This window comes from Pholcus phalangioides, unplaced genomic scaffold, assembly GCF_987345545.1.
Source record: "Pholcus phalangioides strain wild (caught in Gottingen) unplaced genomic scaffold, Ppha-v1.0 ptg000004l_1, whole genome shotgun sequence".
Lineage (NCBI taxonomy): Eukaryota > Metazoa > Arthropoda > Arachnida > Araneae > Pholcidae > Pholcus > Pholcus phalangioides.
This window is the reverse complement of record NW_028301597.1, coordinates 12376260-12391399: the sequence shown is the minus strand read 5'-3', so window position 1 is coordinate 12391399 and position 15140 is coordinate 12376260. Positions and strand designations below refer to the sequence as shown.

The window sequence follows — 15140 nt, the reverse complement described above, 5'->3', positions numbered from 1 at the left end:
TTCCCCACTGGACTTCAGGCTTATTTTAAGCACTTTAGCTGAGCACAGCGGTTGTCGTCGTTCCAACTCTAGTAGAAATGACAAAAAATCTTTTTTTTCCTCTCCTCTTTCAGTAGTGAGCTGCAAATAAAACACATCAAAAAGGGAGAGAGATAAAGGAATATTTGTAGTGAGATGTCAGCTGTAAATAAAAGGGAGGGAAGGATAAAATAGGAATAGTAGGAGGGAATTGGGATAAAAAGGACAAATGTAACAAAAGTAAGACAATAGGAGGGCATTTATAAAAAATAGTAGGGCTAAGAGACCTGCGTGTATGGTTGATAATAGAATAACAATTATACAGGAACGTGAGCAATCAAGACCATCCCATGATAAATGGTTGCCAATAAATATTAAGTTTGCTTAAATACAATTGCCCAGACAGTTTTTGATGGCTATTTCACAGAAGTGAAGTCTTCAACTGAACATGTATGTTCTGCAAACTACAGCTGCCCTCTACAGGGTGAGTTTTTACCAGGACATGGTAAATACTGTGGTAGAAATAGTAAAAACCTTGTATACATATATATACACACACGCACAAGGTTTTTACCATGTATAATTAGCCTGTATGTATTGATAATTAGCATGCAGAGTAACAGTTTTTCTATTAACTAATTATTAATAATTACTGTATATGCTCGTGTATAAGCCGACTAGTATATAAGCTGACCCCCCCCCCATTTCAGGACCACCAAAATCGCAATAAATTGAAAACCTGTGTATAAGCCGACCCCAAAAAATCCGTGCATTTCAGAGAAGAAAAATTCTTATATTTTCATGCAAAATTAATAGCTCACGGAAATTTACAATGGAAAATGATTCAAACATTTTAATCCGTTTCTTCTGAGTCTCCAAGCTCATCATAATCCATCAGATCATCATAGGGAGTGCGGCATCTTTGTTTTTATCTTCATCTGGGCTGTCATCGTCATTGTCACTTTCAAAGAGGATATTATCTTCAGTTCCGTCCATCGCATTGCTGATGCAACCCTTTTTGAAGGGATAATTTCTGTGGAAACAGAATTCCAAGCCTCCTGTACCCATTGGCACACTAGGCCAATGTCAGGTTTCTTCAAGGCACCACTTTTTGTAGTTTCTTTATTATCGGAACTCATCCATTCAATCCACAAATTCCTCAAATAGTATTTGAAAGGCTTGCTAATGCTCACATCTAAAGGCTTCACAATCGACGTTAGCCCACCTGGTAGCAAAGCCAATGATATTTTTGATTTCTTTGCCTCGTCTTTGACATTATCGGGTTTTTGAACATATCCCATACCAATAATGCCGGTTTCTCGAACACTGCTACAAAAATGACTACTGATTGTGGGGTCGAAATTTTCTCATCAAAAACTGGCCCGAGTATAAGCGCCCCCCCCCCACACTTGAGGAATGAATTTTCCCACAAAAAAACTTGGCTTATACACGAGTATATACGGTACTTAAATAATTATCATAAAAAATTTAAATAAACTTGAGCCTTAATTAAAAAAGAAAAATAAGAATTGTCAAACAGAACTGTTGTAACACGACCAATGTTTGGGTCTTCATCAGAAGCACTCTTTGAATTAAGTTGATGTAAAAATCTATTCTTATTTAATTGCGCCCCTCTTATATATAAACTGAAGAGCCAAAAAAAACTGGTACAGTCATGCGTATGCAAATAAAGAGATATGGAACCAATCAGAGTATGGCGCTGCGGTCGGCAACGCCTATATAACACAACAAGTGTCTGGCATAGTTGTTAGATCGGTTACTGCTGCTACAATGGCAGGTTATCAAGATTTAAGTGAGTTTGAACGTGGTGTTATAGTCAGCGCACGAGAGATGGGACATAGCATCTCCGACGTAGCGATGAAATTTGGATTTTCACGAGTGTACCGTGAATATTGGGAATCCGGTAAAAAATTAAATCTACAACATCGCTGCGGCCGGAAAAAGATCATGCAAGACCGGGACCAACGACAACTGATGAGAATCATTAAACGTGACAGACGTGCAACCCTCCCGCAAATTGCAGCAGATTTCAATACTGGGCCATCAACAAGTGTCAGCGTGCAAACCATTCAACGAAACATCATCGATATGGGCTTTCGGAGCCGAAGGCCCACTCGTGTACCCTTGATGACTGCACAACACAAAGCTTTACACCTCGCCTGGGCCAGACAACACCAACATTGAACTGTTGAGGACTGGAAACACATTGCCTGGTCTGACGAGTCTCGGTTCCAATTGCTTCGAGCTGATGGATGTGTACGGGTATGGAGACAACCTCATGAATCAGGATTTATGGACAGCCCTGCAGGATTTATGGTGTCAATTACCTCCAGCACTACTTCAGACATTAGTCGAGTCCATGCCACGTCGTGTTACGGCACTTCTGCGGACTCGCGGGGGCCCTACACGATATTAGGCAGGTGTACCAGTTTTTTTTACTCTTCAGTGTATATTAACACTATGAATTAGGATCAGAGAGATCTATATGGAGGAGATTGCTATATAACAATATTGTATATTACTTTTAGTATAGAGCAGGGCTGGGGTCAAATCACAAGACAATCTAGGCACCAGAAAAAAAATTTAATTAAGTGCCAATAATTTTTTACGAGAGAAAAGGGACTAAAGTATTGCTTCTTTCAATTTTTTTCACGACATAGTGACCCTCTTTCATGTTGGCACATATGCGGCTATAAATTTCAAACATTTTGTGCTGCTATCAGCCTACAATTTATTAACTACACAAAGAAAATTGTAAGCACTAATACCAATTTTCAGTCACCATGGTGACACATGGGTTCATACTTATCACAGATATAGAGATAGAGAGGCTATTACCAACTATTTCTAAACTAAAAAAACTATTGTTGGTTAATACGGGTGTCACTTGATTTTTTTACAAACCAATTTCAATTTTTGTTATATCTAACTGTGCATTCACGGAAGTTTCTTGCGCGTATGCTGTGCTGCTATCTTTTCTTCTAAAGACAAAACTCAAACAAATGAATGATCGAAAACCATCAGCTCAGTTGTGATAACGTGAAAACAAAGTATAAAATTTTTGCTTGTAATTCAAATCATTGCTCATTAACCAAATCAAAATTAGTTAAAAAATTTTTGCTCGCTATGCAAATTGCTCGTTAACCAAAGTTCCACTGTATATAAATTCATGTACTGACTAGAGTTCTGCCCATTATTTAACCTCTTAATCGTTTTATATATAATCTGGCATCTGCAAATTTAAGAAGAAATATGCATTACTAATGCTAACAAATGGTTTCAAGTTCTATTGTATTTGTGAAGAAAGTGTAAAGAAATGGTCATTACAGATAAATGAACCTGAAGTGATCTACAGAAAATTTACAAACTTCATTTCCAGCAGCTCTAGCCAGAAGTTGCTTTCTTTCCAATCCAGTAGCATGTTCAATGTATGATGGAAGTTCTGAAAAATAAGAAAACATTCCATTCAGATTCACAAAATGATCTTATAAAACAGACAATCGTTTAACATTATTCAAGTCAAAATATGTAAAAATAACAGACATGCCAACTATTGAAATCCGGCGATTCTTGAAATCCAATGAAGATATTTTAGCAGGTGGTAGAAGATCTGAACCACGCTTGAAGCCCCCAGACCACCCAATGAAAAAAAAATTACTTTTGTATAAAAATTAAAAATTAATTTTTGTCTTGCATGGATCTAGCTCAATTCGTCGCACTAAACTTCCCAAGTGAAAATTTGTCGCAGCATCAATTTGTCGTGCTACAAACTCGTCGCAGTACAAATTCGTTGCAGAGTCATTACGGCATCATCCGCGTACAGAAGTGCAGTATACCAGTGGTATGATTTATAAAAACTGGTGAAATACTAGAGGAATTTAGAAGGTCTGTGAGTTCTTTAATAAAAATATAGGAAAGTGAGGGAGATAAAACTTCACCCTGCAAAACCCCTTTAGTAATATTTATTCCAGTAGTTAGCCCATCGCGGGTTCTGATTCTCATTTTTGCTTTAGCATACATGTCAGAAAGTATCTTGATAAGTTTATCACTGATTCCTATGGATCTCAGAACATGCCAGAGTAGGGAATGGTCAACACTATCGAAAGCGTTCTTGAAATCAATAAAAGTAACAAAGTTTACCCCATGGCCCTCACATTGGGGGGGAGGGCTGACAGGGCTCCAGCACTGGGGCCCGGGAGTCAGGGGGACCCGTGGAAAAGTCTTTTTGATTTTTTTTTCTTTCAGATATGTCCCATAGGAAAATAGACAGGACTCTTTAATATCAGTCATATCAATTTGTACTCGTATCAACGGATATCTTAAACTAGGTACCTTTTATTCTCATTGCAATTTTTTCAACACTACACCAGTTCATAGGCCATAATGTCTGGATGGAATGAAAATTGGCATAAACAGATGTCACATTCCACAGTGAAATTGCCTTTGGGTGCCGATAAAGCACATGAACCCCCCCCCCCCAACATCCTGGAACAGGGGCCCATAGGCTGCGCTCTTCAGCAGGCTCCCTCTATAGTGAACTAATAGTGTGAAAAAAGACAAAAATGACAAGAATGGTTCAGGCCCCAGGTCTGAAGCTCCGCCAGCCCTACTCTGGTGGGCAGGCCACAATACTGAGACAGCTTTGCTGCAAGCTTTTGTACACAATACAGTGGATCTCCCCAGTCCGAACAAATCAAGGGGTTTTTTTACTTGCTTCTGAAAAAAAAAGAAGCTACATTCCGAATTGGTCTTTATTTGCTGTACTGTCTTGAGGACACATCTTCCCTCAAAACTTCTATTCACAGAAGACATTATTGAATCGGTTGAACAGAAAAATATTTACAGTTCGCGTCTGCAAAAATAATTGTACGAAATCTTTTAGTAAAATAGTTGAACAAGTGCGTACATAAAGGATTAATTTTTTTTCCCCACGTGAATGAATCCTACGTTTCTAGACCAAAAGAGTGGTAAGCAAAGCTAAAAATTTAAATTTTTGTTAAACTTTTATTTTGTGCATCTCAAGTAACTATAATAAATCTATGTCCGAAGAGTTTGGCCCTGCCTCGAGGCCAGTTGCGATGTTTATTGAATTGCATTTCATAAAGTTTAAAATGCTTATTTTTAATACGGCATATCTACAAATTACAGAGTAACCTCGTTCAGTTATACGACTTTAACATTTATACAACGTTTAGCTTTGGTAGGGTTCCTATACATTTTAATGTAAAAATGTAAATTTATTTCATTTATCATTCATTTATTTAACGTAAAACGTCTATGGAAGCGAGGGATATTGTTACAACTTTTCCCTCCACTGCGGTAAAGAATCTGGTGCAGGAAAGGATACTCCTCTTGGTACACATGTTGTGATGAAACTGACAGAAAACATTGTGAATCCATCAAGCTAAACTTCATATTTTGATAATTTTTTTAACAGCATTGATCTTTTGAAAAGTCTTGGTGAACACAGTTATCGAGCCACAGGAACCATACGAGAAAATCAGAGAAACTGTAGTGTCTTCCCAGTACTTACAAAAAATTATTTTCCTCTTTGTGGCACCACCACAAAAATCCAATGTCAAGGCCATCTGGCCAGAGAGCTATTATTGCTTATATTTGTCTGTGGCATCTTTGTGCATGTCCCTGTTCTCATCCTAATCCTGTGTATTATTTTACCTTTGTTTATATTTGTAAATAAATAATTGTTTTATTGTTTAATCTACTGCTTCGAATAATATAGTTATGTCTCAAAGCCAACTCCCATAACTATAAAACCATGAGTGTCCCTTAGAAGCATCTAAGTCTATGCGGGAGAAAGAAAGAGGCACGTATGATTTTGCATTTGACAATAATTCCAAGATTTTCCAGGGGCTGGATTCTCCCCTTGTCCTTAGCGAGGTTTTTCTCCTTAAGCCCGCTGTTTATCCTTAATAAAGGAAAGGAGAAAAAATTCTGTATTCTCCACTCGCTTTTCCTTAAATAAGGAAAGCTTTACTTCCTTACTCAAGGACAAAGATGGCGCTAGTGGAGGAGTGAGGAGACGCTCTCCTTAAGCTTGAGGACAACTACATTTCCCGTAATGGCGGCGGCGATGCATGCTCTAATAGAAGATATATTCACATTCAAACAATTGTTTTCGTGTTTTTCGATGCTATTAATGCTTGATATATGCATTTAAGATGATGCAAGGAATTTAGGTTAACGAAAAATACAGTAAGGCAGCTATGTGAGGAGTTGCAGCCGAGATGACAAGACATGCTGTTGAGCGTAAGGGTAAGTTAACGTGATGAAACCAAATATTTTTTATTTTTCGTAATATTTTTAGTCATGACATATCACTCACTTTGCATATTAATATACATTAAATTAGTCGAAATTTTTTGGAGAAAAATCCTACTGACTGACATCGTCATAAAATATGTGCTGATCGCAAGATGATCTATGTGTGTGTGTAAGAGACATATTCGTAAATAAATTCCCTTCATAAATAGGAATAGCATGTATTATAGTAATATATTATGTTTGGCCTACCGATAATGCTGCATCTTATGTTTGTCTTATTAATGCTCATTTTCGGGCCGTCTTCATGACAGTTCAGGAAACAGTTCAAGGCTCTCTAAACCCTATTATGAAAATGCCAATCGTATATTTTGGATGTAAAAGTTGACATGCAAACATGATACACACACTCGCTATGTGCAAAAGTGCTTAAAAATTCCTGCATAAAAATGTAATGCATCCTAAAAAAACTACATGCCACCCAGTCAGACCCCACTACATATTTTGTTAAAAATTTATTTTTTAATTCAATGCAAAATGAGTGCCAAATTCTATATTTAATTTGCACACTTTCCTTAATTGCTGCAGGTTCTATATGTATCATGATTTTGAATTTTTTTAATGGTTGAATATATAGCATAGCTTATTAAGCACTTTATCAATGTATTGCATGAGTAATTAATTTTTATGAGTGAAAGTTTTAGTAGTATTAATGTTAATATTTTGTACTACAGAGTATGGAGAGTCTGGTGTATTCTAAAGGAAATGACAGGCAGATCTTGTATGATTTTGGCAAATTTCTTTAAAGGTAAGTCTAATTTTTCTACATTTTGTTTGAAATTTTTCTGTATCTAACCATTTATAATTTTGTAACATTGAACTTACATAGGAAATAGCATTACAAAGTTAAGTGTAATTCAGTTCTTGAAATAACGTGTGTTTTATATGGTTGTTTACGGGAAAAAAACTTCATTTAAAAAAACTCAATATTTTAAATTCAAAATCATGTAAATCACAAAAAGTTTCAAAGATATTGCTTAGATCCTAGTTCATTGCATACTCATAGCTGTAGAGAACCCCTGGAAAAAATTTATATCTTGTAAAGTTTTGTAGGCATCAGGTATGCAGCAGACAAGAATGATGTAAATCAGTTTCCTCAGAAAATGCATTAAAAAAAAGTTTCACATACATTCCTAACATTCAGAATTCTCCACATTTGTATGACAGAACTTCCTTTGCTTCAAATATCTCTAATTTTGACTTTCTTTTTTTTTCTTCTGGTCATTTTTTGCCAGTGTTGTGGATATCTCGAACATGTCACACTCGCATCACCCAACCCAGAGTAAATAGACACTAGTTCATCAATTAGGATTCCTACATTTCAAGTACAGACAAGATGCCTACATAGCCAGAATTAAAACGCAGAACTGCAATAGTCCCCAAAAGCATTATTTGCAGTTCGATAAAAGTGCCCTTAGAGGCGAAATTCTCCAAATCACACTGTTGTTCTGCAGCGTACCATGCAAGCACTTAGAAACAGGGATTGTGCACAAGGACTCATGTATGTTGGCTTTATTACATTTATGCTGTCATTAGAGAGGCCAGCAGGAGATTTATCAGTAATTTTATGTCATTCACATGCAGCTTTCTGATGCTTACACCAACTGTCGGGTCCTCTTGGACATTGTCCACTCATGCTCTTTATGACTGGATCAACAATCAAAAAATACAGCTGTAACTGCAGACTACTAATAAACCACACATGCACCTCGTCCATATTCCTTTGTGGATATTATGAAGAACTGGTACATGTTGGAATGTACGTGTAGTGAAAGCTGATGTGGAGTTTGTTTCGGTGTTTATGCTTAGTGCTGCTATCTGCCCCTAGTTTTTCTATGATTGAAGTGTAAGGATTAAGTAATTGTATCGTTGTAGGCCTGTTGCCCTCTGTGGCGAGACTTTTTTAATGGGGAGATTGGCTTACATTTGCACCTCTAAGTTGGGAGCCACAAGAAACCAACTTCAGCCAACCACCACTGTGGCAATGGTGGGGTTCCAACCCGGGTGCTCATGATACGAGTTCGTCACTACGACCATTCGACCACCATAGACGCTGTAACTGCATATTTTTTAAATTCCCCACATTGCTATAAATAGCAATACCATAGTAATTTTGTAGTTTATCGGTTAATTTACCTTTACCACTCAGTCCTTTCGTGGTTTTCTTCAGTTAACTCAAACGTGCACCAACCATCTTCTGAACATGGGCAATGCATTCCAATTTAGGAATGTTAGTTTTGTGTTAAGGAAGGAAACTGTCGGGTTCATTTTCAATGACTGATTGCCACAATCATAATCACTGTCACTTTTATATATATTACTTGGTTTAATCATAATTTTCAACAATAAACATAATATTCACACGTCCTCCTTGCTTACAGCGAGCCTTTAAAACTACCTCCTGAGTCCACAGGAGCCACTCTCTAACTACCCAAAACACATCAAGCTTCTTTTCTCTTCACCATCGATGGCCTTTCTTCCCTACCCACGCTTTTTAATCCCATCATACTCCTTCCCGATAGGGGGAAACCTTACAGAAACTATTTATCCACTTTCCAACACATGCCAATCATGTTAAATTCCTTAGAGAAATGTGTATATGTGGTGCAGTAGTATAAGTGGGACCTTGATAACACTCTTATAGGATCGAGAAAATTGTCCACTTAAGCAGGTGTCAAGTTAGCAAGGTTTCCATTTTATCTCACCTTCAATGATTTTTAAAAACTGTTTATGTATGTCCCTGTTTATAATTATTGTGAATAGACATCTTTAATTAGGCAGAGAAATCAGATTTGGATTGTCTGAAGATATTTTATCTCTGAATGAGCAGTGCAATTGTCCAAAATAAGCAAAAACTTGCTCTTTCTCATTTAAAGTGAGTTTGGTCTAGCTTTCCCAAACATCTCCTGCTCAAAAAGTTTCAGAAAACCCTACCAAAGATGTGAGAGAATCTTTGACACATAATCAATTGTTGAATGAACATTGAAAAAAAAGTTATTGAAACACACAAGTGAGCAATTTTGTAAAATTTTTCGAACTAATCAACAAATGAACAATTTCTAGAAAGTACGCAGAAGGAAAATATGAGAGGAAAGTGTGTGAAGTGCATGTGTGGTTGTTAGTAGTGTTCCATCACTATGGATACATTGAAATATTATTTGTAACTATTTAAAATGTTTTTAGATTTTTGACTTCGCTGAAGTGAGGGAGTTATAAAAAGGAAGAAATTACATTTTTTGTTAACGACGTAGAACTCAGTGCTCATGAAGTGTGCAGATGGATTTAATCCATGAATTTCTCAAGTAAGTTGAACCTTCATTTTTAACTCTGTCATTTTTATGACACACACATACAAAGCTTCCAATATTCATTAATTTATCGATTCACCCACTTCCTCCATTTCAGGTGAAAATGCTGAATGAAATGACCTTTCAGTGCTGACTTGGAAGTTGATCATCATGTATATTCATACGTAGCACGATCATATATGTGCATGTGAAATGATTTTGATGATACTGTATACAAGTATCTAATAAATTTATTCATGAGTTGTAAATAGGTGTTTTCTGTTTTGTGATTACAATTTTTAAATCGAAAAATCTATGGATGTTGCTTTATTGCAGTGAATTTGACGCAAGAATCAGTTGCATAGAAAATTCACGTGTATTTTTAACAACTGGATGGAATAACAAAGTTAATCTATCCAAATTATAGTTACAATTTATTTTTTAATTAGATGCAGCTGAAAAAACAAAATGAACAGTTCTAAATAACCTTATTCTAATAACTTGAGTGTAAATACATTATAACAGATGTAATTACATAGTTGATAACTTGCTTGTTATGTTACAGTACAAAGTGGGTATCCTACCTAAGAAATATCTGGTGAATACATTTCCCTGAGTGAGAGATCACACTTCTCTTGAGAATATAGTTTTTCCAACTGACCTGCTGATATTGCAGGGGCTCTAATTGTATGTAGCATTTGTTTAGGAATATGAGACATAAATCCAAATGGCTTTAACATTGACATTAAATTCATAGACTTGGAAAATGTTCAACATCCCACCCCGATGATTGAACATAACTGCTGTGTCAACCTCTAAGTGGTTATGCTATGCAGCATGCGTTACATTTTTTTAATGAATATAATTTAGGTGTTGTTGATTCCCTTGGGTTTTTACCTTAGAGGATATATACCTCCCTTATATATACCCTTATTAATTTCCTCATACTTCCTCTAAGGTTTTTTTATCATAGATAAAACTCAACATTGAGTTTTAAAAAAAATTCAAGTAAAACTAACAATCTCTATAGTAAAAAAATTTCTATACAAAAAAATTGAATCTAAAAATTTAGTCACTTTCGTGGATATTTAATTTTTTTGTTACATAATCACTTAAGACCGGGAAATTTTTGAAAACGAATGTTTGCCAAGTATCTCACCCGCAAGGGTTAAAGGGATAAGCTGGCTAAAATTTAATAGAAATTAAAAAAAAATATACATATATATAATTTTCAGGAAAAAACTAATATAAGATATATAATGAAAAAACTCTGAAACTACTTATTCAAATGAAACCTAAAAGTTGATACGTATAAAAGCAAATGCCAATGTAAAAAAATAATAATTAGGGAGCGGAAAAATACGTGCGAAATTAATGTAAATAAAGCAATTGTTGCCACTAATGTAGAAGAAACATTGATTTTCGATACGTATAGTAGTTGTAAAATTTTTGCTTTACGTTGATTGATCAAACGATGAGCTGAGCCGAAGAACCGAACTGAACGAACCGAAAGACCCGTTTTTTCTCCGCAACCAGTCACGTCATCCTAAGGATAATGGTTAAGGAGAAGGGGAGAATCCATCTCGGGGAATTCTCCTTGAAGCTCTCTGTTGAGCAGGGGGTCTATTACGCTCACGTCGTTATACAACGAGGTCGTTAGTGACGTCACGCCCTTAACGCAAATTCTCAACGAGCCTCATAACGCAAATCTCAGCGACCATTGTCAAAAACTTGATTTTTCTCAGCAACCCGCGGTATGTCGTTATCTATTTTACGAAAAACTCCCTGGTCCGAGAGTTGCGTTAGCTCCGAAAGGGATGGACGAATCTGATAATTTTTTCCGCTGCTGATAATAATCATCACTATCAACGAGTGCTGCAGCACGTGTGTTATTATTATTTTATTTACTCGTGCGCGTTGTATGTCCCTAATTTTCTAAGCTACATTTTTTTAAAATTCATCCGGATTCTTTTTATTTTCATCAAATATTTGAGAAAAAAGTAGGCTATGCACGCACATGATACTAGCGCGGGGAAATTTTCTAAATTATTACGTTTAAAAAAATGATTTTCTATTGAAGTTCAATGATGTTATATGAATTTGCAAAACGACTATCAAAAATATCATATTACCATGTTTTTAACACATTTAATCTACCGTCTTGATATTAAGTCAAAATCAAGAACAAGTAACCTTTTATTTACACCATTAATTAGACAACTGGTTTCCTTGTGTCACACGTGAAAATGAAGTGCCACTAAATTTACACTGTTGTTGACATCTTTTTTATACTCCGATCAGAAAATGCACTCAAGGATTAGAAAAAATTTATTTGTTGATTAATAAAATTTACTTTGATTTTTTATAGTGTACTTAGTGCGCAGAGTATAGTGTGTGTGTAATGGTGTTTACTGCATTACACTTCTGTGTACTGCACAGAAAGTAGCAATACTTAATTGATATCACAAAATATCAATGTTATTAAACGAATTAAGAAGGGGAAAATCTGGAGACGTTTAAATATATATTGACGTCGATTTTGAACGAGGTGTAAAAAAATATTGAGCGAATTTCAAAATGTCTTGAAAACATCGCGATAGAGAGATTTACCAGTTAAATGATATTAGATTTTTAATGATTTAAATGATATTTTAAATGATATAAGATTAGAATAAAGGTATTTCCATGCAAGATTAAAAAAAAAATTAACCGTTTTGTAGAGTGATTTATCTTTGTATCGAGTATAATAATTTATAACGATTTACCACTATGAATAATTTTTTCCAATCAATATGTGTACAGATAACATTTTAAATGATAATGCTGTCTCTGAATCATGTTACTAAATTAAGGAACGTAATTCAGAGAATTATTATTCATTATAATGAACTTGATAAATTAATAATGAATGAATAATTTCCAATTCTAACTAATTTGTCTCCGTTGCTCTCACCTTCATCGAAAAATGTACGCGCGAGCGGCCATGTTTATTTCTGTAACGCGAACATAACAAGTGGTCTCCGGTTCTCGTTAGTTAACGTTTTATGTAGCGATGTCGATAACGAAAATCGCTAGTAACGATGTGAGAAAAATCAACCTTTAGCGATGGTGACGTAAATCTATCCCACAATGCACCGCAAACACGTTTGAAACGCGGGCATAACGACATGAGCGTAATAGACCCCCAGCTCCTTAAGTTAAGGACAAGTGCTGACCGAGCGTTTTCTAAGGACAAGGGAAGAATCCAGCCCCAGGTGCGATGGAATGACAATAGTACTGTCACTGTTGCTACAAATTGCAGCTCTTTAGAACCATGTTTTGACGTGAAAAGGCAAGTAAAAGGAAACAAAGATAAAGCTAACATGAAGATGCCTAATTTGATAAATTCTTACAAGAAAAATATAGGTGGAGTTGATCACGACTGGTTGGCTGGAATATATGCCATTAAGATTCGTGGGGGAAAAGTGGTACTGGCCACTTTTCATTCATACACTGGACATGGCAGTGGTAAATGCATGGATAATCCACAAAGAAATCAACAAAAGCGACGCCCTAAACTTAGAGTTCCAATGAGCAATACCAATGGTTTATCTAAAAAAGACTGAGCAGAACAAGAGGTAGATCCAGGATCTCTTTTGTACCTCCAAGTGCAAAAGACATCTACAAAGATGGTGTAGGCCATTTTCTACTGAAGAGGGAAAAACAGCGCCATTATCAAAGAGGGGCTGCAAAGCAAAACCCAAAACATACTGTGGGAGATGCGATAAAACAACACCCCCTATAGATAAGAAAGCCTCCACACTGAAGTCGTGACGTCACGGAGTGGAGGTTGATCACGGGGACGATCGTTTTTCTTCCTTCATAATATCTTGCCTTTCAAGCGAACTGAATCAATTTTCTTTTACAGATTTCTCAAGTTCATGATATAAATGAAAAGTTCATGAAAAATCGGTTACTTGCATTGATTTTTTTTTTAATTAAAAAAGTATTTGCAATTAATTCCAACTTACTACCTTAACCATGAAGAAAAAAATTAAAAACTCTTGCAATATATTGTTTCGACGATAGATGGCGCGATTTGTTTGATGGCGTTCAGAAATATTGATGATCCTTCTTGGGAGATAATGTGACCCAAATAGGTTACCTCGTGTCTAAACAGACGGCACTTTGTCGAGCTCAAGTTGGCATCTCTCAGCTTTTGGAGGAATTTGCTCAAATTCTCTAGATGTTCCGAGAATTCGTACAAGGCTTCTCTAAAATAGCAAGACCCCTCCACCGTCTCACTGACATCAAGCAAAAATTCCTGTGGACTGACGAGTGCGAAAGGGCTTTTACGTCTCTGAAACAAGCCCTAACATCGGCTCCAATACTGGCGTTGCCACGAGCAGAGAGAAAATTTACCCTCGACATGGACGCAAGTAACAACGGGATTGGAGCTGTTCTATCGCAAGAAGTGGACGGCGAAGAACACGTTATTGCCTACTTCAGCAAGAGTTTGTCCAAGCCCAAGAGGAATTATTGTGTCACGAGGAAAGAACTGCTCACAATCATCAAAGCCGTAGAACATTTCCATCCCTACCTCTACGGTCGGAAATTTCTCCTTCGCACGGACCAAGCTTCCTTGAGCTGGCTGTTGAACTTCAAGAACCCCGAGGGTCAAGTCGCTCGATAGATACAACGGCTGCAGGAGTACGACATGCAAATCCAGCATCGTAAGGGAGCATCGCATGGGAATGCCGACGCCCTATTGAGAAGACTGTGTCCACAGAATTCAGAATTGTCGTCATTGCGTCAAGGCTGAAGAGAAGTACGGGACCGTGAACCCTATAGCAAGACAGGTAACATCGCAAGTTTCAAGTGACGATCCGTGGAGCGAAAAGAATACTCAGAAGGCCAAGCTAGAAGATCCCAACATACGACCGATCATAGAGTTGAAGGAATCCACCGGTAGTAAACCAACGTGGCAAAACGTCGCCTCTTCCAGTCCGACGACCAAAAGATACTGGGCGCTATGGAACTATCTGGAGATGAGAGATGGCGTGCTGTACCGCAAATGGGAGTTGGAGGACGGGAAAACATTCAAGTGGCAGCTCATCCTACCAACAGCCCGTGTGAAAGAAGTTTTGAAAGAGTTGCACGGAAGCCCGACCGGTGGACATTTCGCCATCACCAAGACGCTCCAGAAGGTCAGTTAACAGTTCTATTGGGACAAGTCCAGGACAGATGTAGAAAAATGGTGCAAGAATTGTGACGATTGTGCGCTCGCAAAGGACCTCCGAAGCGCACCCGAGCCCGCCTCCAACGTTACAACGTTGGTGCGCGTTCGAGAGAATTGCCTTGGACATACTCGGACCATGGACTATTTAACTAAGTGGCCGGAAGCATATCCCGTTCCTGATCAAGAAAAAGTGACGCTGGCTGAGGTTCTGGTGCGAAATTGGGTGTCTCGATTCGGAGTCCCCATGCTGATCCATT

General features: G+C 37.1%; 1 protein-coding gene and 1 long non-coding RNA gene across 2 annotated transcripts in view; one reads left to right on the top strand and one right to left on the bottom strand.

The window, feature by feature from the left end:
• Window positions 1-15140, bottom strand: part of LOC149086551 (cytochrome c oxidase subunit 5B, mitochondrial-like) — a 100084-nt gene that overhangs the window by 64351 nt on the left and 20593 nt on the right. The window contains exon 2 of the mRNA XM_089256023.1: window positions 3408-3481. Coding sequence (XP_089112149.1) covers window positions 3408-3481 — 74 coding nt within the window. The remainder of the gene's footprint in view (window positions 1-3407; window positions 3482-15140) is intronic.
• Window positions 6453-9928, top strand: LOC149086552 (uncharacterized). Its single transcript, XR_016196134.1, has 3 exons — window positions 6453-6486; window positions 7053-7126; window positions 9784-9928. It is a non-coding gene; the product is annotated as an uncharacterized LOC149086552 (long non-coding RNA).